At 43.6% G+C, this 27,230-nt stretch overlaps 1 protein-coding gene across 1 annotated transcript in view; it reads left to right on the top strand.

The window, feature by feature from the left end:
* BEND2 (BEN domain containing 2) overlaps positions 1 to 27,230 on the top strand; it is a 59,925-nt gene that overhangs the window by 6,246 nt on the left and 26,449 nt on the right. The window contains exons 2-5 of the mRNA XM_025201120.1: positions 8,572 to 8,733; positions 18,016 to 18,173; positions 21,132 to 21,203; positions 21,373 to 21,447. Of these exons, the coding sequence (XP_025056905.1) occupies positions 8,572 to 8,733; positions 18,016 to 18,173; positions 21,132 to 21,203; positions 21,373 to 21,447 (467 nt within the window). The remainder of the gene's footprint in view (positions 1 to 8,571; positions 8,734 to 18,015; positions 18,174 to 21,131; positions 21,204 to 21,372; positions 21,448 to 27,230) is intronic.

Below are 27,230 nucleotides of genomic sequence, written 5' to 3'. Positions count from 1 at the left end.
TGCTGACTTAGTTGTGAATCATAGTGCTCAGGACTTCTTCACATCGGAGCTTTGGTGTATCAAGATGAATGCTTAGAAAAGTAGCACAACTGCAGAAAGGGATCTTGGAGCCGTAGTCAACTCCAAAATTAACATGAGTCACCAATGTGACGAAGTAATAAGTAAAGCTAACCGCACTCTTCCTTGCATAAGTAGGTGCATCACAAACAAGTCTAAGGAGGTGATACTTCCCCTCTATGTGGCTTTGGTCAGGCCACAGCTGGAGTACTGTGTCCAGTTTTGGGCACCGCACTTCAGGAGGGATGTAGGTAACCTGGAAAGGGTTCAGACCACCTCTCTGGTTAAAGGCCTACAGGAAAAACCCTACGAGGACCAATTAAGGGACCTGAATCTCTTCAGCCTCCACAAAAGAAGTCTGAGAGGTGATCTTGTGCCTGTCTCCAAACTCATCGGGGGGGGACAGCAGGAAATAGGGGATATGATACTTACCAGGGCACCCATCGGGGCAACTAGAAACAATGGCCACAAACTAAAGGAGTGCAAATTTAGATTGGACATCAGGAAAAAAATTCCTTACAGTGAGGGTTGCCAAAATATGGAATATGCTTCCAAGGGAGGTGGTGCTGTCCCCTTTGGAGGTATTTAAGAGGAGATTGGACAAGCACCTGGCTGGGGTCATCTGACCCCAGCACTCTCCCCTGCCCAGGGCAGGGGGTCGGACTTGATCCAGGGCAGGGGGTCAGACTCTGATCTAAAAGGTCCCTTCCGACCCTAAAATCTATGAAATCTATGAAAATAATAAATGCATAATGGCTCTCTGAAAAAAAATGCATTGGTGACTTGGCCTATCACACACAGGACTTCTGTGACAGGGACAGGTATAGAATTCAATACCTGGTGTCATTCAACTGCCTCAATTATAAAACCACCTTACCTTTCTGCAATTCCATAATGTAGCTCTACACACCTTTTCACTTCTGCATCAAAGGTGGAGTGTTCAACTGACCATGCTTTCATCTATTACAACCCCAGAAATATTCCCTGGGCAGTTCTATCTTGTGCATCTTCTGCACAGGCAGGGACTGTTGTGAGGAAAAAAGGATGATAATGTAATTAAAGACTCTCACAATCCATATACACAAGGCAGCTGAATTACAATTTCATAGGCAACTTAAAATTAGGCAAAGTCTGAATTAAAGTCTTGCATTTCCTGCACATACCATTTATGCATATAATTTAACTTCCTAACTGGATGATGGTCCTGACTCTTTGACTGTTTTACATTGTAACAAATACTGGTTTTCTGCATGTCGATTAAGAGTGCTTACCCAAATTACATTTTTTGTGCAGCCAAGCCCCTGAAAACGCCCTACAGGCATGACTTAACACATGTGCATAGCTGCAGAGAGCTTTTAAAATGACCTATCATGTGAAAAATTAACCCTGGTCAAATGAGGTATTAGATTAAGGCACTCTAAAACAGAGTGCCGTTGGGAATTTGTGTTCCCTCCAGGGTTAATTTTTTGCACAGAGGTGGGTCTGTCAGCAGGAGGGGTAGGGGCGTGGAGCTACTGCTCCTGTGAATGGCTAGAGCTGAGGGTGAGGTAGAATGGAGCCCCCTTGCCTCACTGCCCCTCCTCCCCCAGCTGGGACATTGGGGGAAGCCAGGCCAGGCCAGGCCCTTGAAGTAAGGGTGCTTTGTTCCCCCCCAGCCCCAGCTCTGGCCATTGGAAGTGGCCGGCAGCTTCATGTTGCTACTTCCCCTCTCCCTTCTACCCCTTCTGACAACCCTGGAGCTTGGCGGGGAAGGGAAGGCAGGTCCAGGCAGTCTCTACACCCCCACCCCGCAAATGTCTGGGGAGGGGGCTCTAAATCACTGTGCATTATGTAAAGCACCATGATTTTAGAGCAGGCCCCTGAATGTTTGTAGGCACCCTGAGTGCACAAACTACTTAACTGCATAGACACTCTCTAGGCCCAAGATCTACTTCTAATTTTACTCTAATTGCACAATTGGGAAAACGGCCTAGGATCAATTTCAAGGGTTCTAAAGCAGCCTTGGGCTGATTAGGATCTGTGCGCCAGTTTCAAAGCAGCTATTAGAAGTATGAAGCCCTCTGAGATCCAAAGGAAGGAACCTAATGGCGAGAAAGTCTTAGGTGTAGGCTCTTCCTTTAGTAAATGATCATTGTTTACACTGAATTTAAGTAAGTGCAAAGCTTTTTTTTTTTTTTTTTTAGTGGAGTAATCTTCCTTTTTTCAGTTTAGGTTTTTCTTAATGTAATTTCTTGTGGTTACAAACCTTCCAACCCCTCCAAGCATTTTATGTTGTAGAAACTAGGCAAAGGAGTTTGCTTTGAATTGTCACTTCGGAGAGTAGTAATTCTGAAAGCAGTAATTTTGATCTTGTCAGATAGAAGCTCTAGCTTAAGATGTGATTACAATTTAAGAAATGATTCTGAGGCATTCTATTGATGTAGGTAGACATAATGTTGAACAGCTTGATCTGTAATAAATTATTACAAAGTGGACAAAACTGCATTGTTAAATGCTTTTAACTCTCCCAGAGAGATTCTACCTGATGGTGCCTTGCAAAATCACTAGAGCTCTTCCAAACCTACTAACTAAAATGCTGAAGCACCTCCAAAATGAACATGCATGATTTATTAAAATTAAATAAATAATACAGTAATACCAGAAATTCAGAACAGTATAACACATGACGTGCTAATTTAGATACAAGCAAGTTAAATGTTGAGTTTCTAGAAAGGAAGTTGTTAGCCTGCTTATTAATTGGAATGACTAGATATGCCATTAAAGAACTAAAGGTAAAATGTACTCTCTTTATTAATTTTAACTGTAATATTTAATTTGCTGTTCAGTAAAACCTGAACTCTTTTGTGTTTGGGAAGGAAAAAGGGAAATTATTTTCTCTTGGAGAAGGTACATCCCCACACCTGAGACTGTTTTTCTTAATTATGATTCTTTTTTTTATTTTGGAAAAGCAAACCTGAATATTTGCTGGGGGAGGGTGTGTGTGTGTGTGTGTGCATGTGCGTGTGTGTGTGTGGGAAGTGTTCAGTTAGTTACTAAGATTTGCGATCTCCTTTCTTCCAGAAATCTGGATTTAGATCTTGGTTTGATTTGGTGGCTTCATTCTAGTCTTATATTGACATCAATATAAATGGAAGGAAAAGCCTGGCATAATTTTCAGTTTCTACTTAAGAAATACCACGTATATTGCATATTCATTGCCTGTTTTGTATGGAGCACCTTGCATAGTATTTGTCTGTAGTGGGCCTGCTATTAGAGAGTGCTGTGTGTCCCTCATGTAAATTAGCATTAAAAAAGCCCAAAATATTTTGAAGGAAAAACTTTTTGATGTTTCTTCGGGTAAATACCAGAAATATTCTTTTGTAGAGCAGTTTTTAAATCATGAAAAAGTTTGATTGAATAAGGGTAACATTTTTATATAAGAATGTGTGACTACAATACTTAAGGAAGCCACCTATATAAACTTTCTTTTCTCTGCAAAGTTGGGATATTGTGTCTCACAGTGGACACCTACAATATTTAATGAGTACAATTATATCTACTTGCATACCACATGCACCTTCTCTCCAGAAATCAATTCTCCAGATTTGGGGTAGCCCATTTTACTTTTCTGGAATAGAAGCATAGAGAGAGAGTGCTCTGATGACTACCAAAGATAGCTGCTGCTTCTCTCTGGGGCACAAAGCAGCAGGGGCAGAGTCTGATGTTAACTCATCCTCATCACCACTGCCTAATTTGCAGTAGCTTGTGGCTGAGCAGTGGCCAGATAGATAGCACTGTACCATTTGTCTGTAGAGCAGGGGTGGGCAATTGTTTTGGGCAGAGGGACGTTTTCCCAGTTTTGGCAAGCTGTCAAGGACCGCATGGGTATCCCTGCCCCTTGACAGGTGCCCCGCCCCCCTGGTCACCATCTTGGGACCAATGTCCCGATGTCTTGGGACCAATGTTTCAGGGCCAGCACCAGTGGGGCCCAGAGCGGGGCTCAGGCTGGCAGGGGTCTGTGGAGCCAGGCTAGGCTGCACCAGCAGGGAGAGGGGGAGCTGGCTTGGCTCAATACAGCCCCTGCTGGCCAGGACCCTGTACTCCTGCCGCCCTGCTCTGGGCCCCCCCAGCGCTGGCCCCAGGACACTGGCGTGGGCCCCATGCACCCGCTCGCTCCCAGTGCCCCCTAGGCCTGCAGTACAGGCGGGGGGCAGCATGCAGCCCTGACCTCCTGCTCCCCAGCAGGGAATGAGCTGGTAGTGAGCATGGGGAAAAGCATCCCCTGCCCTGCCCTGTGGCCAGCACTCCCTGCTGCAGCTGCTCATAGTCCACGCAGGACTTGCCTGAGCAGGCACAAGCAGCCCCACGTGGGCTGCAAGAGGCTGCAGTGCGGGGTGCTGGCCATGGGGCAGGGGAAGGCCACTTTTCTCCGTGCTCAGCACCAGCTTGTAACCCACCGCTGCTGCCAGCCTGGGCCCCATGCCAGCTCCGGGCTCACCCGTTGGGGCTGCACTGTGGCAGCAGCAGCTGTGGACCCCACGCTTGCTTTGCCAGGCAGTGTTTGCCACTGCCGTCTTTGGGCTGCCCAGCGTGCGAGCTCCAGGCAGGCAGCAGCAAACACTGCCTGGCATGGAAAGTGGGGGGGCCGTAGCTGCTGCCGCCACGGCGCAGCCCCAACAAGCGAGCCCAGAGCTGGCACGGGGCCCAGGTTGACTGCGGGGGCAGGTTACAAACTGGTGCTGAGCATGGGGAAAAGCGGCCCCTCAACTGCCCTGTGGGCAGCTCACCCTGCTGCAGCCAGTCACAGCCCACATGGGGCTGCCTGTGCTTGCTCAGGACAGTCCCGCATGGGCTGCAAGCAGCTGCAGCAAGGAGCGCCGGCCACGGGGCAGGGGAGGGGCCTTTTTCCCCCGGGCTCCTTCCCTGCCTGGGGTCCTCCCCTGCCCTTCCCTCCCCCCCCTTACCTGAGTTTCTGGCACTGGTGCAGCCTCATGGTCCCAGGCCTGAAGTCCCTACTGGGGCTTCCGGCTAGGCAGGGCAGGGCCAGGCAGGCCCTACTGTTGCGGGAGCCTGCCAGGCTTCCCCTGAGTCCTACTGCTCTTGGTTCCTGTTGTTTTTGATAGGAATCAAAGACCGATAAATATTAATTTTCTAAATTTTTTAGGGGCCCCGTAGGCCAGATAGAATGGCCTCACAGGCTGCATCCAGCCCACAGGCTGTATTTTTCCCACCCCTGCTGTAGAGCCACTGAGCTGGCTGAGGGCGAATGCAGTGCTGCATGTAGTCAGCTCGCTTGGGTATGAAAGCGAGTTTGGGTTTTTCCTACTGGAAAAGTCTTCTTTTTTCTTTTTTTACATTCTGATTTCAAAAAACAAGGGACATGTCTTGTCTTATATGCATCATGTGGAAAAATAGGGTATATTTGGGGTTTTTTTTAACCATTCAGTAGTAGTTGATAGTACTACCGTTCATGAAGTTCAGATCCATAGATTACATTTTACACACCAATTGTGCTGATCTCAGAACTTTCTTCCTAATATAAGGTAGAAAATGTGTTTTGCTGCCACTTCTTTCTCTGACACATGATTAGGGTGATCCCCTTTTAAAAATGGAAAGGCGGGTCACAAGCCCATTTCCCATCCCCTCCTTCCCCCACCAACACAGCCAGAGCAGAGCCAAGCCCAACCTATGGGGGGTGGAGGAGTATGCAGGCTGCTTACTGCGGTCTTGGGGCTCCCCACTCTGCTGCCTTCCCCCCAGGAGCCCCACACTGCCACAGCAAGATGCCCCCTTCCCACCCAGCAGCAGTGGAGGGCACAAGTCTCCTCTACTCCTGCTGCTGCTGAGGGGGCAGGGGGTGCATTGCCATGGCATCGGAGCCAGTGCAGGGCTACCGGCGGCAGCAGCACTGAGGGAGAGGGCAGCAGGGTGCGGAGCCCCATGCCCACAGTGGGCAGCACACATCCGCTCCTGCCCTGTGCACAAGCATATGCTCCCCCATGACCCTCTCCACGGGAGTGCGCACAGTGGCAGGAAGCCAGCCCCCTATCACCCGCAGACAAGCCACATGTGGCTCTGTCCCACTCCCTGGCCAGGCCAGGCTGCTGAGCACTCCTGCCCAAGCCCCCAGGCCTCATGCACGCCTTGACTGGGCAGCAGGTTCAGCCCTATCCGCCAGCCCTGCCCCACTCCCTCCCTCACCATGGAGGGCCTCAATCCATCCCTCCCCCCACAGACTTAACTGCAGGAAGCTGCTCTCCACACTGCCTGTATCCCTGGCAATGTGCATGTGTGCATGCACAAACATGCACATGGAACCCCCTACATCCCACTCCCCCCAGCCGCAAGCAGCCCCTTGCAGGCTGGAACTCTGCCAGCCTGCGAGAGGAAACCCACCATTTCCTCATTTTTTTTCTAGGAACGGAAAACCCGGATCACTGCACAACATGGTGAATCTGGACCAAATCCTGTCCTGGAGTCATGCAGCCCAGGACCGGGACTTGGTGTTCCCATTCTGGGACTGTCCCATCCAATTAGGGACAGGTGGTCACCCTACATACAGCTGCTAATGGCATGTCACCCAAATACAAGGTCTCTCCTATTGCCCAGGAACTCCATGGGCCCCCAGTCTTATAATTAGATCTTTACTTCAGTCAGTATTTCTCATTACTGGTAGGGGTTCATGATGCAAATGACATGCCAGAAGGGTTAAAGACACTTGAGTTTTATTTAGAGAATTGCAAAAGCAGCAGAAATAGTAATTCACTCTAAAGTAGGAAAGGAGTGTGCCCCATTATTAATTCTTCTCTGTGAAGTAAAACTGCTGTGATTAGCTAAATGAACACTTGGGAGAAATGGTGACATTATGGTGACAGTCTATGCTGAATTTTCAAAATATATTTACATTTATTTGGGAATACTTGCCATTGCTAAGTGTCTTCCTAATTGAATAGTTCTGTTAACTTAGGGAGTGCTGCATTTTACTGTTTGCCAGCAAAGGTTCAAATTCTTGATGGAATTTCGGAGAGACGAAGTACTATTTTCCAGAAGTCTGCAAGCTTCCTCAATGTCTTTTAAGTAAATCTTGTTAATTGTGACTTATCTATATCATTCACTTTTAAAACCACTTTTAATACAAAATGTGAATAGGTAATAAAATATTCTCTAAAAGAAATGTGAATGTCTTCCCTCTTTTATGCACCTCTGTGCAGTGGAACAATTATTTTATTGGCATCAACCATCACTCAAAACAGGATATCTGCATTTTGCTTCTTGTAATTATACAAGTTTTAAAACAAGCTGAAGTTTTCTGTTACATATCAAAATTCCTTAATATAAACTCTAGAAAGTACCCATGCTGCTGTCTTAGGGTATAGTTGCACTTTAAACTTGAGGATCATCTAATATAGATACATAAAATCTGCTGCAATATCTTAACTACTGTTGCATTGTAATCCTGAGATAAGGCACTTTGATGCTTATCTTAGTGACCACCCAGCACACCAGTTTTGAAATTGGTGTTTGGCCTCTGGTCAGCTGTCCCATAACACATCGCTCTGCTGCTGGGCAGTGGAATTTTGGGACTGAGGGGGAAACTAAGCAAGTCCCTTGATTCATCTGATTTTATAACCTTGGCTGTTGTGAGCCAACCAGTTCCATTTTCACAGCTGTATCAGGGAGGTGGAGCATTTGCAAGTGCTGTGATTACTGGTAGAGCTACAATTGAGGCACTTACTGTGGGGGTGTACACTCTTACCAAGAAGGTGTTGTTTCTCCTCTTCCCTTCCACATGGGAAGAGTTGGCAATACTTACATAGGCAGTCAGTAATGTTTACATATTTGGGGTTCCCAAACTCAGACCCACACCCTGCAGGCGCACACATGAGGTCCCAGACTTCATCATCAGAAAGGGCTATATCTCCATGGTTCATCAAGGCCTTATGGATTATTGCTATGCCAGTACTTATGTAGGGTGGTCTGCAAATGTCAATCACCAATGTTACTGGGCTGTTATACACTGGTTTTTGCCAAAATGCTTGCTCTCATGGTCACTATAGACCAGCGATTCCCAGCCTGAAGCATGTCTCAATTTTTTTCAGTGCCATTAGATATTAGAACAGAAAGGGTGGTGGGGTTTTCCAGTGTTCTGTGTTGGTTGAACAGTTCCTACTCAAGTCTGGCTTTGCAGTGATAACACTTGTATGTAATTGTCATGCTATTGTGTTAACATTTTTGACAGTGTAGTTAAAGATGCAAGTGCATGCCCATCATAATAGAACTGAAAGTGTTGAGCTAAGCAGTTTTGAAAATAGCACCCAAAATGCTGTGGTCAGCTTCCTCCTTTATCACTTAAAATTGTAAAGCATGTTTTGGAAACTGACTTCATACTTAACTACTTATATCGTTCAGTTTATATTTTATTAAATTGTCGCCTTACTCTTATGTGCCAGGTGCTGTAAATATGCTACCTCCCTGGGACCGGTATGCAAAATTTTATCCTGTTTTATTTCTTTCTCTTCCTGTACATGCTTTTAGATTATGTTTCTGTGAGCGTTGAGGATGATGTTGAAGCTGTGATAATTGAAAATTCTGAAATGGAAGAGGCAGAAAATGAATTGTCCACGCAAAACTGCTTGTCTGTGAACCAAAATTCTCAAGTTAACAGTGATGATCGCTACATGACTCAGCTTGCATATGGTAATTAAAATTAATTTCTTCTGCCCTGAAAGTTAATGTCCACAGTCTTCTTCTAACAGCATGTGGTTAATGATTACTGTATCTTTAGCCCTGTTATATGCCCCATTTCTTTTTCTGAGCTCTGTGTGTCCTGTTTTTTTTAAGATCTCTACATGGTGGTAATTTATAGTTTGACTGATTTGTCATAAATGATCCCAGAAAAAAATTGGCTACTGAGTAGAGAGCGCCTTAACTAAAATGGTTGGGATAATTTATTGGGAACAATGAGGGGATAAGGAAAATTTTAGTATATGATTCCTTTAAGCTGGTGAACTGTCAGGTATATGTAGCTTTGCCTGTTGTGAACTCTGGACCGGGGAAGAACTGAGTTGTAGTCTTTCAAAGATTTTGCTTGCTTACTCTTAGATATAATATGCTTATAATGATTGTGGGTGGTGTGTATAAGTGGTTACCTTTGTTGGGTGTGTCCATCAAAATATTTTAAAAAGCAAAATACCTGCTTTACTTGGGAAATGGACAAAGAAAAAGAGTGTGCTAAACATTCCTAAACATTAATATCTATAGCAATTCTTGTTGGATTGTTCTTCAGATCCGAGCCAGTTACTAGGTTTTATAACACTCATGAAATTTGAACAACTTATTCTTTGCTTGATAGTAAAGTTTACTTTTGTTTTTGTACAATTTCTATATTGAGTTTTTTTTATTCTGTTTCATATCTCTGTCACAAACCTGTCAATGGGGTGCCTCCAGAGCCCCAAGTTTCTCCCTGTTGCTCTGCTGTTTGTCCCAAGGAACAGGCCAAGGTTTACCCTGGGGCAACTCTTTATCCCTACAAGCTTCAGCTTCACTGCCTGTATATTGGACCCCACAGTAGGGCCGTGCAAAATTTCACCAGCTGTTTTGTTTCAACGCTGTTTTGACTCATTTCGAGCTCAAAACAGCAAAATCGAAACAAAACGAAGGGCTGCCACGAAACGAAATGAGGGCAGTTGAAATGTTTCAAAAGTTTCTAAATGTTTTGAAGCTGAAGCTGGGTTTGCCTTTAGGGAAACAGAAAGTAAGGAGAGGGAGGGGGAAGAAAGGAAAGGACTGCTCTCATATTGACTGGGACGGTTTGGCTGCCTGAGATGCTGCTGGTGCTACTGTGCCGCTTACTAAGTTATCACCTGTTGTCACTTAAAGTGGTAGACCACTCTAATCTGGCTACAATTTTGCCCCTCTCAGAGTCATTACTATTTTCAGAGATCAGCCCTCCTGCTGATCCTGCCAGCTTGACTACTGGGGATCTGGACTCTTCCCAAACCTGAGATAATCCAAAATCCCTGGACTATCTACTAGATAACTCTTAAATACCTTCAAGCCAGCCCCCAGAATCAGCAGTGTATCCAAACAGTGCTCATACATCTTGGAGTTTTCTAGATAATGGCCCATTTCTCTGAGATGCCTTTGTTACTGAGGAGTTGATTCTTCCATTACAAGCAGACAGTACTTTGGATGCTCCTCCCAACAATAGCCCTTCTGCCTCTGTTTGAGAATGGCAGTTGTTCTTGTCCTAGTAACACAATGGCAAGAGATGTTTAGCTGTTTTACCTACTACCTTTTCCTTAAGTATGCATCCCTCCGTGGCTTTGACTAAGCCATATCTAAAATCATAAAGATATATACAGACAGCATAACATAATCCATATAGTATTAAACGCATCAAAAATGCATAACCATAATATTGGCAGACAAGGTTCCTTGGGTGAATTTGATATCTTTTATTAGACCAACCCAAATGGTTGGAGAATAGTTATTGAGCAAGCTTTTGGGTTCAAAAACCTTTCGTCAGGCTAAGGAAGCTGCAGCAGTTGGTGTGTGCTCTTCCTGGATGGGAAGACCAACACGGCTACAACCTAAACCCCTGTAACCATAATATTAGCTTTTCAATGAAACCATGCATGCTACTTCAGTAAAACAAACACAAGAAAACCTGCATGACATCCCACAAACACTGCAAAATATGGTAGGGTTTGTGACAACTTCACCCTAGTTATGTGTGTATTGTGTGCATGTTTGTTTGTTTTTTTAAATAAAGCAGAACAAACTACAAACATACGTTCCGGTATAACCTGTATTATAGACATGGCAGCCCAAATTTCCGAATTTAACTGTTATTTCAGAACCAACTGAAGAAGTATAGTGAACATTTTGTGAGTCCAACAAAGTGGTGCATAAATAGCCTTCTTATTTTTAAATGACAGTGGAGTAAGATTTTTTTTCTTTTTTAAAGAGTTTTGTTAAAGTAAGATTTGGCAGCTATTACCATTGGTTAGCATTTCCTTCTATAAGTACTTGTTTTTCCTCATCATAACTATATAGAAGGTAACCATTTGGCCTGAAAATATTTATGCTTATTCTCTGCCATAAGCTGTTGTATTATACATACATTTTCAGCATATGTGGCTGAGCCATTTTCAAGATGGAGTTTCTATGGGGCTCAATCTATATGAACTACTACTACTTGTCATTTGGGATTATCAGTGATGTTGCTGCTGTTCTTGTTGGATGTTATTGATGTGTTCCCAGTGTTGAAGTTTCAAGAACTATGGTGTTGACAAGTTGGAGCCAGGAGATTCCAAAACCAAACTTGTCTTAAAGAATGACCACAGGCTTAGTTTGGTAGCAAAGTTTTGGCCAGAGTTGTTGTCTGTGAGCCGAGCCCTGACATGTTTTGGCCTAACAAATACATTAGACCAGGAATTAAAGCATTTGTACCTATGGCATGGTAGTTGGTACAATGCTACACCCACTTCCCCAGGCCATTACAAAATTCCCCTGCCCCCCAATCCTCCTGTTATACAATGATCATACCAAAGTACATGTTGCATTCCATTTGTATCTTGAATGTTTCAAACCATCCTTTACTGTGGGCTTATTTCGCATTCCAACCTGGGTGTTCCTGTTCCAGGCTTATCACCCTGGTACTGCTCTATCCTACATTGTACCATCATCTCTCCCTCCCATCTCCTGGTAAAAATGCACATCCGGCTCACGTGCCATGTTTTGTTTATGTGAAAAGTTCATGAATCGGTCAGAGTTCCTGGTAAGGCCTACTCTGATCGATGCTTTAGCAAACCTTTGTGTAAGCAGCATATGTTGATCAATGCTCCAACGAGGCCTATATTACACTTAGATAAGAAAATTCATCTGCATATGCAAATACAACCGCTGTGCTTACATGGATGACTCAACAGTATCTGGCCACTCCAGACCTGTCTCTGTTTGTCCAAAATAAAATCTTAGCCTGTTCCTCTGGATGTCTAGCTATCAGATTAAGTACAACAGGAGTAAAACAAAACGATTCATTTTCCCCCCTAAAAGCTTCCTCAACATCACTGGGTACAGCATCACCATTTTAGCTGTCATTTGTGCCTATATCTTGGGCATCCTTTTTGATTTGGACCTCTTTTTAGGTCTTCATGTCTCAGAGAGTTTTTCAGCATAACATTTCTAAAGCAACATTCCTCCGTGTCCACACTGCTGAAATTTAAGTCCAGCTGTCATCATTTCAAATCTCAATTCCTGCAACTCTCTTCTCTTCTCTTCTCTTTTCTTGGCAAATAAAATTTGGCCCACCTATGTCTGTTCAGAGCACCATTAGATAATTTTCCTAGCACAGCACTTTGACCACGTTTTTTTCCTTTGGGCTCCTGCACATATTACATGCTGTTAACTTGTTAATTGTGGCGTAAATAGCAAAGGTGCTACAAGTGCACACAATTTGAGGTATAATGAATGGCAAACCAGCCATAAAAATGTTCCATGTGTGTAGAACATTTTAATGGCTTATTTGCACGGTGCCTTAAACTGAACATATGGCATGCCTGGGATTGTCCCAGGGCCAAGGCTGAAATCAGCTGATTTTTGGTCTCAGCCCCAGGAATGCACTGGGATCTCATGTTAGCTTTCAACTTTCAAGTGTAAGGTGAGCCTGGGATCATGATGCTGGATCCCCCTGCACTGGCAAGTGCAAAGGGGATAATTTAGATTTGAGCCCTAATTCCAGAACTGCACTTCCTGCCATGCATGTGTGGCGTGGCAGAAGGTACATTTGTTGGGACTGAGGCTCAGATCCCATGGCACCTTTAAATGAACATGTGCCGGGAGCAGCTTTGATCTCTGCTCCTCCCGATCTCAGTATCTTTAATGTAAGTTACACATTTTTACTTTTGGTGTCCTTCATCATCTGTCTCCACCCTGTGTGTCATCTCTCAGTTATTACTTTGGTGTTAAGACTCTCCTTCAGTTGGAGTATGATGTCAGCCTCCCTTGTCCATTTGTTAGATTTTTCAAACAAATAACTTCTGTGTTTTCTCTCGTGCCATCATGTGGAGCAGCTCCCCATAAACATTCACAAAGCTCCTTAAAATTCTCCTCTGCCTTGATGTGTGCAGAAAATTTCACAATGGTTCACCTGCTCTACTGATATCGTTGCCTGTCTTGCCCAGGAAGACAATTTATTTATCTGTACTTCCCCCAATGTTGGTTTGCCTCCATCTCTGATCACTTGTCTTACACCTAGATTGTTTTGGAGCCTGGACCATTTTTTTGTTCTGTGTTTCTACAATGCCTAACATAATGGGAACCAGCTCTATGACTACAACTCACAGGCTCTACAGTAATGCCAGTATTTAATAATACTTACATTTGAGAAAGATAAGTAGTTCTCCTAATGTTATTTTCCTTTCACCTGTTTCTTTTAAAACTTTCTTCTTGAAAAACCTCCTGTACTTTTATGGTTTGAGGCAGGAACTTGAAATTTGGCAGGGAAAAAGTCTGAGAAGCACAGATGTACCTTTCATTATTTCCATGAAAACCGTTTAAGATTTAATAGAGTTTTGAATGGAATTGCCATTTGTACATGTTCAGTAGAGCTTGCTCTGAAGTTTCCAGAAAAATGCTTTCCTTGGGCAGTCTTAGCTCTAGCATATGGCTTTTTGAGCTCTTGGCTTTGCAGTCTTAGGATAGCACTTGTATGTAATTGTCATGCTATTGTGTTAACATTTTTGACAGCATAGTTAAAGATATAAGTGCATGCCCATCATAATAGAACTGATTTAGGACTTAGATCTTAAGTTGTAATAGTGGAAGTAGTGGCAGAATAAAGAGGTGATGTGCTTTCTCCCTGTGTGTGAGTTGAGATTCAGTGCTGTAGCCTCTGTGTATAAGAGAGAAGAGTCTGGGTTTGTTTGGGTTTTTTTGTTTGTTCATTTGTTTTTAATGCTTCTGTTAAAGTCCATCCATGTAAGTTTAAATTTGTTTCTGGACAATACAGAGTAGTTTTCCAAGCTTTGTGGAAATGGGCAAAAGCGACTTTGACACCTCACCCCCCAGTCTTGCTGCAAGTATCATTATTATTATTAAAGCAATAGCACTTAAGGATCCCAGTAAGGTCAGGGCCTAGGCACTATACAAACACAACATGGAGAAAATCTGTCCCAAACATATTCCAGTCTACGTACAAGAGATGAAACAATATGTAGACTAGTGGGAAGAACCTAAGTTTACAGTAGTATGATCAAGAGGATTTTCTTTCTAGGAAAAAATGCAGCTTAGTTGGAGAGTTTCTGTAGAATAAAATATTACATCCAGTCTCACAAGAAGTACCCTTTACTGGGTCAGATTTTAAATCCATCTTGGCCAGTATCCTATGTCATGCAGTGGCAGAGAGTGGATGCTGCAAGAGAAAATGAATAGGGTATGGCCAGGGTTTTTTCCACTGTTCCTCTCCCACTTGCAGTCTTCAGCATTTAGAATCTAGGAAGATCTGGTTTAGGTGCTGTACCCTTAACTTCCATGCTCATTAGCTACTGATGCAGTTTTCCTCCAAGAATTTGTCCAGTCCCTTTTTCTGAATCTAGCTCTGTTGTCAGCTTCCACATCATATTGTAACAATGAGTTCCACGCTTCAATTGCACGCTGTTTGAAAATGCACTTATTTTTGTTAGCTTTAAACTTACAACCTACTAGTTTGATTTTATGACCCCTAGTTCTTGTATTGTGAGAAACAGTAAATAATACATCCCTATTTACTTTCTCTTCACCATTTAGTATTCTGTAAACCCTTTTTATCATCTCCCCCCTCAAATGACTGTTTTATATACTGAATAGGCCTAGCCTTTTAAGTTTCTCCTCATATGCAAGCCCCTCTATACCACTGTTAATTTGGGCTGTGTGAAATAGCTATGTTTTGATTCAGTTTTGGATTCGGCCATTTCGGAGGACAGTGATTCGTTTTGGTGTTTCGGATCACTGTCTTGTTTCGTTTCGGCCAAATCTGTTTAGGAGATTCGTTAATTTCTTCCAAATCTGTTTTGAACAGGCTGCAAGGGAAGCTTTGTACAGACCTACCCAACCAGGGAGCAGTGGGGAGCCTCAGTGGGGAGCAGGTTGGGGATGGGGCCAGCTCATCTGGGGCAGGGCTGCTGCCCTCCATGCAGGTGAGGAGACCCCCTGGGGAGCCTTGGTGAATAGATGCGCCCCCAAGCCCATGGATCTCTGATTCCTGTCATGCCGGGTTGCTGGCCAGGGAAGCAGCGCAGAGCAGCGAGCAAGCCTGCTGGTCCCCTTGCCACTGCTGCCCACCCCATGCTGCCCCGGTAATGTGGGGCTGCATGGGGCAGGCAGTGGTGGGGTGGAGACCCCGGTGTGGCTCTCTGTTCCCTGCAGAGCCAGGTCGCGCAGCAAGGATCAGCACTGCCCTGTCATACTTACAGGCTGCCACCAAGTTGTGTATCAGGGACATACACCAGGGCTTGGGGGAGCATCTATTCACCAAGGCTCCCCAGGGGAGGATAAGAAATAATGGGCATAAACTGATTGAAGATCACTTCAGGCTAGACATAAGGAAAAGCTTCTTTACAAGCTGAGTGCCGAGGGTTTGGAACAGACTCCTCCCAGTGGTTGTACAGTCACCCACCCTGGTGATCTTCAAAAAACATCTTGATGCCCATTTTGATGGGGTCATCTGATCCCAGCCGTCTTTCCTGCCCAAGTGCAGGGCCCAGTGATTTGTAAGTTCCTTTCCAACCCCTAACAACTATGAAACTATGAATTTCATCTGCCATTCAGTTGCCCATTTGCTCAATAGTGCCATTTCTTTCCATAGTTCCTCACAGTCTGCCTTGGTCTTTACCATTTAAATAATTGGGTGTCATCTGCAAATTTGACTACCATGCTACTCACCCCCCTTTTCAAGATTATTTATGAATATGTTAAACAGCACTGGTTCTAATAGAGATCTCTGGAGGGACCCCACTGTTCACTTCTTTCCATCCAGAAAACTGACCATTTATACTCATTGTTTTCTACCTTTAGGCCAATTTCTAATCTACAAAAGGACCTTCCTTGTAATCTCATGACTGTCTGACTTTATTCAGAGCCTCTGATACAAGGACCTTGTCAAAGGTTTTTTTGGAAATCCAGATATACTACGATACACTTGCTTATTGGCACACTCAAAGAACTCTAGTAGGTTGCTGAGGCATGATTTCCCTTTGACAAAACCATGTTAATTCCTCCCCACTACGTCATGTTCATCCATATGTTTCATAGATTGATAGATTCATAGATTGTTAGGGGCTGGAAGGGACCTTGCATATCATCGGGTCCAGCCCCCCCGCTCTAGGCAGGAAGACAACTGGGATTAGGTGACCCCAGTGAGGTGACTGTCCAGTCTCCTCTTGAAAACCTCCAGGGTAGGTGCGTGAACCACCTCTGGAGGGAGTTTATTCCACAGGCTGGACACCCTGACTGTGAAGGAGTTTTTTCTGATATTGAGCCTGAAGTGGCCTTCCAGGTAGTTTGTATCCATTGGTCCTGGTCTTCCCCAGGGGTGCTGAACAATCCTTTTTTATTATTATTGTTTCTACCAGTTTTCCAGGCACAAAAGTTAGACTCACTGGTCTGCAGTTTTCTTGGTTTGCTCTAGAGCCTTTTATAAATATGGGAGTTACATTGGTCCTCTGGAACCAAAGCTGTTAGTGGTAGGTTGCCTACTACAGTTCGGAATTTGATGATTTCTGATCTGAGCTCCTTCAGCGCCTTAGGCTGAAAGCAATCAGGTCCTGGTGATTTTCTGTTGTTTAGTTTATCAATTTATTTCACAACCTCATCTATTGAAACCTCAGTTTGGGTCAGCTCCACTGACTTGTCTCTACAGAGGAAGAGATCTGGTGAGGGAATTTGCCTAATGACTTCCACCATGAAGACAGATGCAAAGAATGCATGTAGTTGCTCAGCAATGGCCCTGTTATCCTTTAGCACACCTTGAATACCATGATCATCCAAGGGCCCAATTGTCTCCCTGGTAGATCTTTGGCTTCTAATGTACCTAAAGAAATGTTTATTGTCACCTTTTTATGTATCTAGCAAATTTCTGTTCAAATTGGAAGTTTGCCAATACAGTACTGATGTATGCAGTTGAATGTTTTTGTTGTTATGTATTTATCTACAAACAGGACTTGCATTTGAAGTGTTGAGTCCTGGAGGCAAGGACCAGGTCTTAGTTTACATTACAGGAGTGCTTTCACACTGTAATGTGGCTGTGCTACTGCAGCCAGGCCTTCTGATGTGACTTTAGATCTTCTAGAATTGTTTTTTCAGCCATCAGATATACCAGCTCCTCTGAGTGACAACACCCCTCTGACAGAAGCTGCATTCTACCAGCAGAAATGCTTCCGCACTAAGGTTTCTGGCAGTAGAATTTGGTCAGCCAAAGATAATCTTTTGATGCCCCTAACCAACCTATTTCTACTGGCTGAACTTTACAGTGTAACAAGTCTTAGGGCCATGTCTGTCTTTGCACAGCCCAATAGAAACAAACACACTCACCCCCCCCCCCCCCCCCCCCCCCACAACTAAAACAATTAGAAAAGGGAAAAATGAAAATAAAGTAAAAAAAGATAATGTGAGATTATAGCACACGGTGAAAAAACTTAAATTCTGATTTCCAATTTTTTCTCTTTAAAAGTTTGAAATAATGTCAAAGTGAAATGCAACAGTGGTAAACAAGGTAAATGAACTGGGTTTTGTGGAAGTTTTAGAAGGAAGAACGTTTTAAATAATATTTAATTCAGTACAAATAGTAGAGGGTAAATAATTGATGTCAGGTAATCTATGAACAAAAAATCTTACATGGCTGTGATGTTTAAACATAAAAGACTGTGTATGTTTTCCTTGTAAAGGTCTAATTCAGTGAAAGGAGCTTGTTAACATATTTTCTTATACCCGATTTTTCAGGTGGTGAAGGCTTGTCACTACTGAGTGAACCAGTGGTGTCACAAATGAGCCATTCTGCAGGTGTGGAGAGAGATGGTCACAACCCAGAACAAGCAGACTTTGTTTACGTGCATAATAAAAGACGACGACTTGCCCCCTCTCCCTTGGGAAATAGCACAGTAAGTGTGTCCCAGCAAACACTTATTTCTCTTTCAAGTAAATTGTACATCCCTAGATGTACCTAACAACGATGGAGTCCTGTTGAGCTGGGCACTATATGTTCATGTACCAATAGCTTGTCTGTTTAGGGAAGTAACTCAAAATAACGGTTCTAAAATTAGTTTTTCTGCACTTACACTGTACTAAGTGCCTGTGTGCAGTTTGGGTTGGTCCCCTTTGACTTTAACATGAAATAAGGGCTTGCCTATGTGGGAACACTCAGGAAAGTTGACTGAAATTAGCAGAGTTAAATAGAATTTATATAATCTTGTTTAAATGCTCATTTACTCATTTCCAATTTGATTTTCCTGTCTCTCCAGATACATAAGCCCTAAAAACAATCACATAGTTATTTGTGTGAAATAACTATTGTATTTAAACTTCACTCCCTTATTTATTTTACAGCAGCTTCATTGTATAGATAAAGCCTACTATATATAATTGTTATATATGCTTTAAAATATTAACAATTGAGGTAATCTTCCAGTATCAAAACAGGGTGTTGAGTTACTTTTGAATTTTGCCAGTCTTGCAAACTACATAATTTTTTATCTGAGTAGCAAGATAAATTTGACTAATATGAAAAACACTAAACACAAAATTCATTGTTTATTGCTGGGCAAGAAAGCTGCTTTCTCTGTGCATTTTTAGCATTCTTCACTGAGAGGTTAGTGGCTTTTCTTTTAAAGAATTTTGTCCAGACGGTGGCACTGTTGATTTTTATCTACAGGCAGTTTTCAAAGGACAAGAATACAGTATTACTTTTACTTTGTGATTACTTCCACAGCTCTACATGTAATCCTGCATCTACTGCTTTAATTGAAATGGGCTTTCCACAACAGAAATCAGACCTTAGCTCTTTGTTTTCATCTATTTAAACAACTTTTATTTAAAAATATTAAGAATATTTTGGCTTTCACTTTTCACGCACAGTTTAAAACTGTACAACCTGGTAACTTCTCCTAACTACAGTAGGTAGCATTGTTTTTCCAAAGAAAAATAACAATACTTCATGGAGCCCTTAATTTCTACAGGAAAAGCAGCTGTTGGAGCTCTCCCACCACACCCGTGTCTGGGTTAGTAACTAGCTTGATAGCTTGAACTGTATAGAAACCTTCTGTATTCCAGGATCACAAGGACATGAATACCATGTGGAATTTATCTATGTCTAAAAGAGCTATGCAGAGCGGCACTTGCTTGAAACAGTTGTATGATTTATAAATCTATTTATTAAACTGGTACAAAAGTTTAAATAGTTATTTTGTGTGATAGACTCTTAAATTGATAGGAGCCTTGTTTTATATGTTTGTACAGTGCTTAGTACATTGCAGCTTTGGCCTCTAGGTACTACCAAACAGCTATTTTGATTATATTTATCATTCAGATGTATTGGTAGGATTTTAAACTAAACCAAAATACGATTCTCTTAGACCAGAACGTATGTTTATAATATGTTTGTACTGGATTTAACAAGGGGTATAGACAGGCATACTTTCATCGGTATCAAAGGATATCAGTAGAGCTGTTGTGACATAACTCATACAGCTGCATGAGTGTGTAGCAATAGAAGCATGACATAACCATTTCACCTTTGCCCCTCAAAGAATCAAGAGTTAAAGTTGGAGTGATTTAGCTAACATTGCTACATGCTGTTGCACAAATTGCTAGTTTCGTGCCCCTGGAGGCCTTTCCCAAACACCTCAAGGAGGGAGTCACACTCAGGCTGAGTCCATTACAAGTTTATTGATTGCGCAATTGGTCGACAAAGGGGTTGAGTATCCCAAAGCAGTGCCGACCCCCAGTCTTTGTCTGAGGGTCTTTTATAGCTTACCTAAACAAAGAGCTGTAGCGTGTCTTATAACTATTGGCAGTTTCACAATTTTACCGTTACGTCTAGGTTTCCACAGGATGTCAGGGCCTTTTAAGTTAGACTCAACTTATTATGGGATAGATGAAGGCGCATGCGTGTTGGGGAAGCTGTGGTAAACTCAATGTCCTTTAGTGTAACCCCTTATCTTTGTGTAATTCTAGGTCATTGAACAGGTGCGATTGTGAAACTCTATGTGTAAAGCTGTCCTTAACCTATATGCAGAAGCTGTTAGTAAGCCATGTTGAATACAGAAGCATATTGCAAAAATAAAACATCATGTCTAATTTCAAGCCTTATGTCTAAAATCTAATGTATTTGTACTACAATGCAGATGCTGAATTGTAACAGGTGCTGTGGACTTCTAGCCACTGTCTCCCTTTTAAAGGCTAAAATGTATGCTTGTTCACACCCTAATTTGATTAAAAACTAATATAAATTTAACCAATTTACTTATGGTTATTTAAGGCACTAGTAGGAAAAGATGTTTAGTTTTAGTTTTAGGGTTTTTTTTACCATGGACAGTAGAAAGATTTAAATCAAATGTGTTTTAAAAAATTTAAATTGAAAATGTTCCTGTAATAGTGCCTTGTTAGTATTGTGTTACTATGTGATAATCTGAAAGTGATATTTAATAGGAACTGTCTGCCAACAAATTGAAATGGACTAGTCCATCTATTTGTTTGTAGGTGAAATGAATGCAAAAAGTAAATAAATATTTTATTTTAATATATGAAAGGTGATGTGGATTTTGTTTAACTTCTTAATTTTAATGTAATGTTGTTAATAAAATATAGAAAGATATATATGTCTCTTTTTTTTTAAATATTCACAATCCCTTTAAAGGAAAACTGTTGTGCCCGTGTACATGTCTAAATTGTTGATTAATAATAGAACAGATGCATTTGACTGAATCTGCAGTGACTTGCATCGTTGATGTGTTGGGTCAGTACTTTGGATTCCTGAAAGATGTACAGTTTAGCTGGACTGCTTTGTGCCCTGCCATTTGTTGCTGCTTTTTATTTTAATGTTCCTTAATATCTTTCCCCAGATGAGAGCCAGGGAAGCAGAATATGAAGATGGTGGAAGCGTCATTTATGAATATGAACCAGATTATGAATGTGTAAGTCATTTTTTTATAGGCTGTTTGACAGACTTAAAAATTGCTGCCTTATAGGGGAAGGTCCTAAAGCTGGTGTTTTCTCTTTGTATGTTGCTTGTTACACAAAAAACATGATTTCAAGTTTTAATTTACTTGGGGTTTTTTTGTTTGTTTGTTATATATGAAACAGGGAAGTATTGTGTCTGAAGCTTCCTACGCAAGAGATCAGCAGAAAACCCTTATGGATGTCCTCAACTGTTGTCAGGTATCATGTTTTCTTCCTTTAATTAATTTATAAACTTCCCTGAAACATGAGATGAAATTATGATTACGAAGCTCTCCCTGATATATGCCATGATAGCCTTAATTTGTAACTTCACAACATTCAGTTTTGCACTTCATTTCACTTAGCCACAATACTTTGATTTATTTTTGCTCAAATAACTTGAACGTGCCATTTAAAATTCAATACTAAGGCACATATAATGCATAGTTGATTGATTTACTATGAAGGACCACAAGGTAATGGGTAATATTTGGCTACCATATGTATGTATAGCTTTTGAAAGTATCTGATAGTCACTCTTACAATATTACCTCACTCATAATTCTGTTATTTATGTTGTATTGGAGAATCGGTATTATTTTCTGTATCAGTAATATGTAAACTGAGTAAATGTACCACCAAAAATTAAATATATCCCTTTCTCACATAGGTGAGCATTAGTGAGACTAAACTTGCAAGTAGAGACCTCTCCTTTTTCAATGACTGTTGATTTAGTATTAGTTAAAGTCTTTTATGCCTAATCATATGTCCAGGGTTTCAGAGCTCATCATACAATTCTTTTAACACCAAATTAAGGTTTTAAAGCACCTTATTATGCTGAAGTATTTCAAAGTTCTTTTCTGTCTTGTTTTTTCTAGGATATATATTACCAAATATACATTACAGGTATTGCACAATTAACTGGTTAATTGCACAATTACCCAGAGACTTGCTACATATACAAAATAGCTATCACATGATAAAAAGCTCCAACCAGCTATAAAATAAGACCTCAAAAATGTGTCCTGACTTTATAGCTATTGTGCAAATTTGCTATTGAGTTTTAATTTGCATGTGTAGCAGGGTCTTCCCTATCAACTGACAGGGCTCCCAGCCACATGGGTGCATACGACTCCCAAGGCCATGGAGATCATGGCTGCTGTGACTCCCAAGGCTCAGGGGGTGCATGAAACCCCTACGCCCACACTGGGCTCTTGGTCCTGGCTGAGTTTCATGCATAGCTGGAACAGAGAATCCCGCAGCTGACAGAGCTTTGTATCCTAGCTGTGCATGGCCCCAATGGCTGGGAGCCCCCTTTCCTCTATCGGCAAAGGAGGCTTCCACCATGGGTGCCTGCTTTCTGCCGATGCAGGGGAGCCCAGGATCAGGCTCCTCCTACACCGGCAATAAGACACAATTTGATCTAGCAGCTGTTCCCCCACATTGCACCAATTTTTCAGTTATAGAACGTAATTATTGAAGGCTTGTCTTAAATTTGCTTTCCTCCTACTGCTACAGCAAGAAAAATAAATTTGAAATCATAACATCTCCCATGCATTGTATTAGTCTAAGGCCAAAAGACTCATGGTTTACCACATAGTTCACTGGGCAGGGCCCCACCAGAGTCAACAGAATTTCGATCCATGGCGAGCCATGGCATCGCATACCCAGAATCCCTCTGTCCGGCCCCTCTCTCAGCATGGAGCATATGATTAGTATGGCCCTGCCCCCCACTGTGACCCCACAGTTTAGCACTGCTCAGCGTGTGTATATACTCCTGATACCCCCCTCAGAAAGGCCGTGTCAAGACGAGCGTGGGCATGTGGTATGTGGTGCTGCAGAGCCATTTGCAACACCATGCACCACACATGCAGGCATTCCCTGCGCTGCTACCTTGCAGCATGGGGGAGTTTTTTGATCCTGGGAGATCCTGGGCTCAAAAAACCCCATGTCAAAAAAAAAAGAAAGCAGGCTAGTGCAAGTGGTGGCAGCACATGCTGCCCAAAACCAGAGCCTGGCCCCCTGCCTGGCCCCCTGCCTGTCATCCAGGCTCCCTGCCACAGCTGCTGCCCCAGGAGGCTCCCAGGACCCCAGGTAAGGCTGCTGGGGCCAGCCCAGTGCTCCCACATGGGGGAGCCTGCCACGCACTGAGCACATATGGCTCAGGTGTTTTCTGGGCACAAATAGCAATGGCTTAAGGTGTGCCACTGCTGCTTGCCCCTGGGGAAATAAACGTCCATGCTCGTCTGGACACACCAAAAGGATCCATATGCTAATTAGGAAATAGGTGTTCTTGTCACAAGTCCTAGGAGCCTCCGACAATTTATGTGAAGATGAGGTGCAGAGCAATCTGGTATTGCTTCACGTTGTGGAGGGGGGTGCCACACTAATCATATGTACTGGGTTGAGAGAGGGGCCAACAGAGGAATTCTGGATATGCAATGTACTGGCTCATTGTGACTCAAAAAAGAGTCAGCAGTGAGGGAGAGTGCACTTAATGGACACAACCATCTATCTTATTCAGCTGGACTGCAATAACTTATTCCTGTGCTAGGTTCTCATCAGCAACTTGGCTTTTTGTCTAAGATCAAATGTAGCACTTTTGTCACCAAGGAGAGGGTTTCAGGGCTGTTGGCCCTCCCAGTGCCAGCTTGTTATTGTAGTACCTCCACATCTGAAGTCCTGTGTTCAGTTTTGGACCCCCCCACTACAGAAAGCACTTGGACAAATTGAAGAGAATCCAGTGGAGGGCAACAAAAATGGTGAGGGAGCTGGAGGACATGACTTAGAAGGAGAGGCTGAAGGGAATGGGCTTACTTAGTCTGGAGAAGAGGAGACTGTGAGGGGATTTAATAGCAGCCTTCAACTACATGAAGGGAGGTTCCAAAGAGGGTGGAGCTAGACTGTTCTCAGTGGTGGCACATGACGGAACAAGGAGCAATGGTCTCAAGTTGTAGAAAGGGAAGTTTAAGTTAGATATTAGGAAGAATTTTCTCACTAGGGGCGCTTGGTCCCACCATCATGTGTATGCTGCAGAGGGAAGAAGGCCAGGACCCCCACAACTCAGCACCTGTCAGCAGCTGACCTCCCAGCTATGGGAGAAGTGGGCAGGCTCTGTGAGGACAAAAAAAAAAAATGATTGAACCCCACGCCACTTTACTTTTTTTCCAGCAAAGCCTGCTGGGGTGGAGGGTGAGCTGCTGGCAGGCCATCACCGTTCCATAACAGTGACGGAAGTCCCTAAATTGAAATGGTGGGTCACAATTACAACCCACCATTTCAGTTTAGGGGAACTAAGCCCCCCTCATGTGTACAAATGCCCCAAGAGGGTAGTAAAACAGTGGAACATGTTACCCAGAGAGGTGGTGGAATCTCCATCCTTGGAGGTTTTCAAGACCTGGCTGGACAAAGCCTTGGCTGGGATGATCTAGTTGGGGATGGTTCTGCTTTGAGCAGGAGGTTGGACTAGATGACTTCCTGAGGTCCCTTCCAACCCTAATTTTCTATGATTTTATGATTCTAGGTCCAGTGCCAGTTCCCTATGGAGGGAACATCCATAACCCAAACCCAACACCTATTATTTTTAAGGGTCATAAAAAGTAGAGGGGAAAAAGGTTCCCATCAGCATATTTGCCCAGTGTGGGCCACGTGTTTTACAGTCATGCTCAGTGTTTGCAGTATTTAAACAACTTCATAGTTGTTTTTCATTGCTGAGCACATGCTGTTTTTGGCAGCAATTTAATGATAGCATATTTGATGAGATTTCCTTGTATGCATTTATCAGTTGAGGGGCTTTTTTCCCATGCTAATGGGGACGGGGGGGGGAGGACCTCATCTTGGAGTTGAGTAAATACCGTAATATAACAATAAATATTGAGACCAGTCAGCTTTTCAACTCAATTTTGATTTTTCTGGCTTTTGTCTGCAAATATTCATGGTCTTTGTGATATGGTGTCTTTAAATCCTTCTTATCTGTTTCTGGAAGTAGTGCAAAGCCAGTTTTTAATCTCTTGAGAGAGATAAATTGCTGAGCTTGAAAGAAGACTAAAGATCAGCCAGAATGTCTTGGGCATTTTTAGTGAAATAAGTGGTTTTCAAATTCTGTTTGTTTGTGCTTTATCTCTTGAATGTAATAAATGAAAGTGCAATTGACTTCAATGCTATATTCATTTTCAGGCTTGGAGCTGAAATGATTACCCTGTAGATCATTTATGCTCTTGTCATTTTACTTCAGGGCTTATATTCGTTCAAGTGTATTTCTCCTTAACTAGTGTAAAATCAATGCTTTACGAGCAATTTCTCAGCATCTTAGCCACATGTTTGAAAACAACTGTATATGTTTGTTTAAATTCAGTGTAAGACTTCAAATAATATATTTACTTGCATATGATATACAGATTTTCCCAAAAAATAGTTCACCAAAACTGGGGTGAGTAACTTAAGTGGAGAAGCTGATTTTTTTGCTATAATAGAGGCAGGGTGAAATACAGCAAGCAGACACTGGGTGTGTCTACAAGTGCATTTGATGTGGGGCCAGTTTACCTGTGAGTAAACTACTTGCAACTAAATGCTTCTGGGCAGGCATCTACATGGCATCTACACGTGCAGGGTGTGGGAGCAGATTTTCTGCTCCCAACAGCAAACTGCTCCCTCTTTCTGGGGCCCTACAAAGGGTCCCTCCTGCCACCAGGAGGAGCTGGAAGCTCTAGCCACAGCTGCTGCGACCAGAGGCCATCTTTAAAAGGCAGCCCTGCTCCCTCACCAGCTGCCTATCTAGCCAGGAGCAGCTTGCATGACATGGGAGCATAATGCGGCAGCTCTCGTGCCACAGCCTCTGTGTCCCTGTACCATGGCTGCTCCAGTGCCTGCCCTTGGCAGTGACAGCTAGCACCCCAGGCTCCTGCTGGCCATAATGCTAGCCTGCTAGCACTCCTGCAAGCTTACAGTGGTCCAGGCCCTGCCAGCTTCCCCACACACAAAACCCACTGACCATGTTCCAAGATTCCACCGCTGTGGTAACCCTCCCACCCCCTGGGCCTTCAGCCCTGCCACTTCTGGGCCTGCCATGCCAGCCAGCACTGGTGGCTGTACATCATCCAGCACACCTGGGACGATGAGCAGTAGCTGGAGCCGTTCTGCATGACAAAGGCCATGTTCTGGGACTTCCTGGAGCAGCTCCACCCATACCTGGAGTGGCAGGACACCAACATACAGCTGACCCTCCCTGCAGACACCCGGCTGGCTATAGCCATGCTGGAGCTGACTACGCCCACCAACCTCCACTATGTGGGCCACCTCTTTGGTGTGGGCAAGGCCACGGGGTGAGGGGGTGGCATCCTGCAGATATGCGATGCCCTCCAGGACGTGCTGAGGCACACCATGCTCCACATACACAACCCCCCAGAGGTGGTGGCAGGGTTCTGTGCCCTGGGCTTCCCCTATAGTATCAGAGCCTTGGATGGGACCCATATCCCCGTCACCTACGTACCCCACGGCAACCACCCCTATTACAGGCAGAGGGACTTCCACTCCGTTGTGCTCCAGGCCATCGTCGACCACTGCAGTGCCTTCACCAATGTGAGTGTTGGCTGGACGGGCAGTGTGCACGACACCTGCATTTTTCGAAACCATCCTGCCAGCTGTGGTGCAGATCAGCTGCTTCACACTGGGGGTTCTGGACCTGTAGCTGGGCCCCATGGTTGTCCTGCCCCTCCTCATTAGGGATGCCACCCACCCGTCCTCCCTTGGCTCATGCAGCCCTACACTGGCCAGTTGGACCTCCACTAGGCCCACTTCAACTGGTGCCTGGGCTGGACCCACACCATGCTGGAGCGAACCTTCAGTCACCTCAAGGGTCTCTGGTGCACCCCCATTGCCCGCCTCAAGTTTGGCAGGGGCAACATCCCCCGAGTCGTCATCATCACAGCCTGTGTGCTGCATAACATCTGTGAGACCCAGGGAATGCGCTTTCACGAGATCTGGACACAGGAGGCATGGCTGGT

This window comes from Alligator sinensis, unplaced genomic scaffold (genome assembly GCF_000455745.1).
Source record: "Alligator sinensis unplaced genomic scaffold, ASM45574v1 scaffold583_1, whole genome shotgun sequence".
NCBI lineage: Eukaryota > Metazoa > Chordata > Crocodylia > Alligatoridae > Alligator > Alligator sinensis.
Note: the sequence above shows the minus strand (reverse complement) of the source record. Positions and strands in the feature narration are given on the sequence as shown.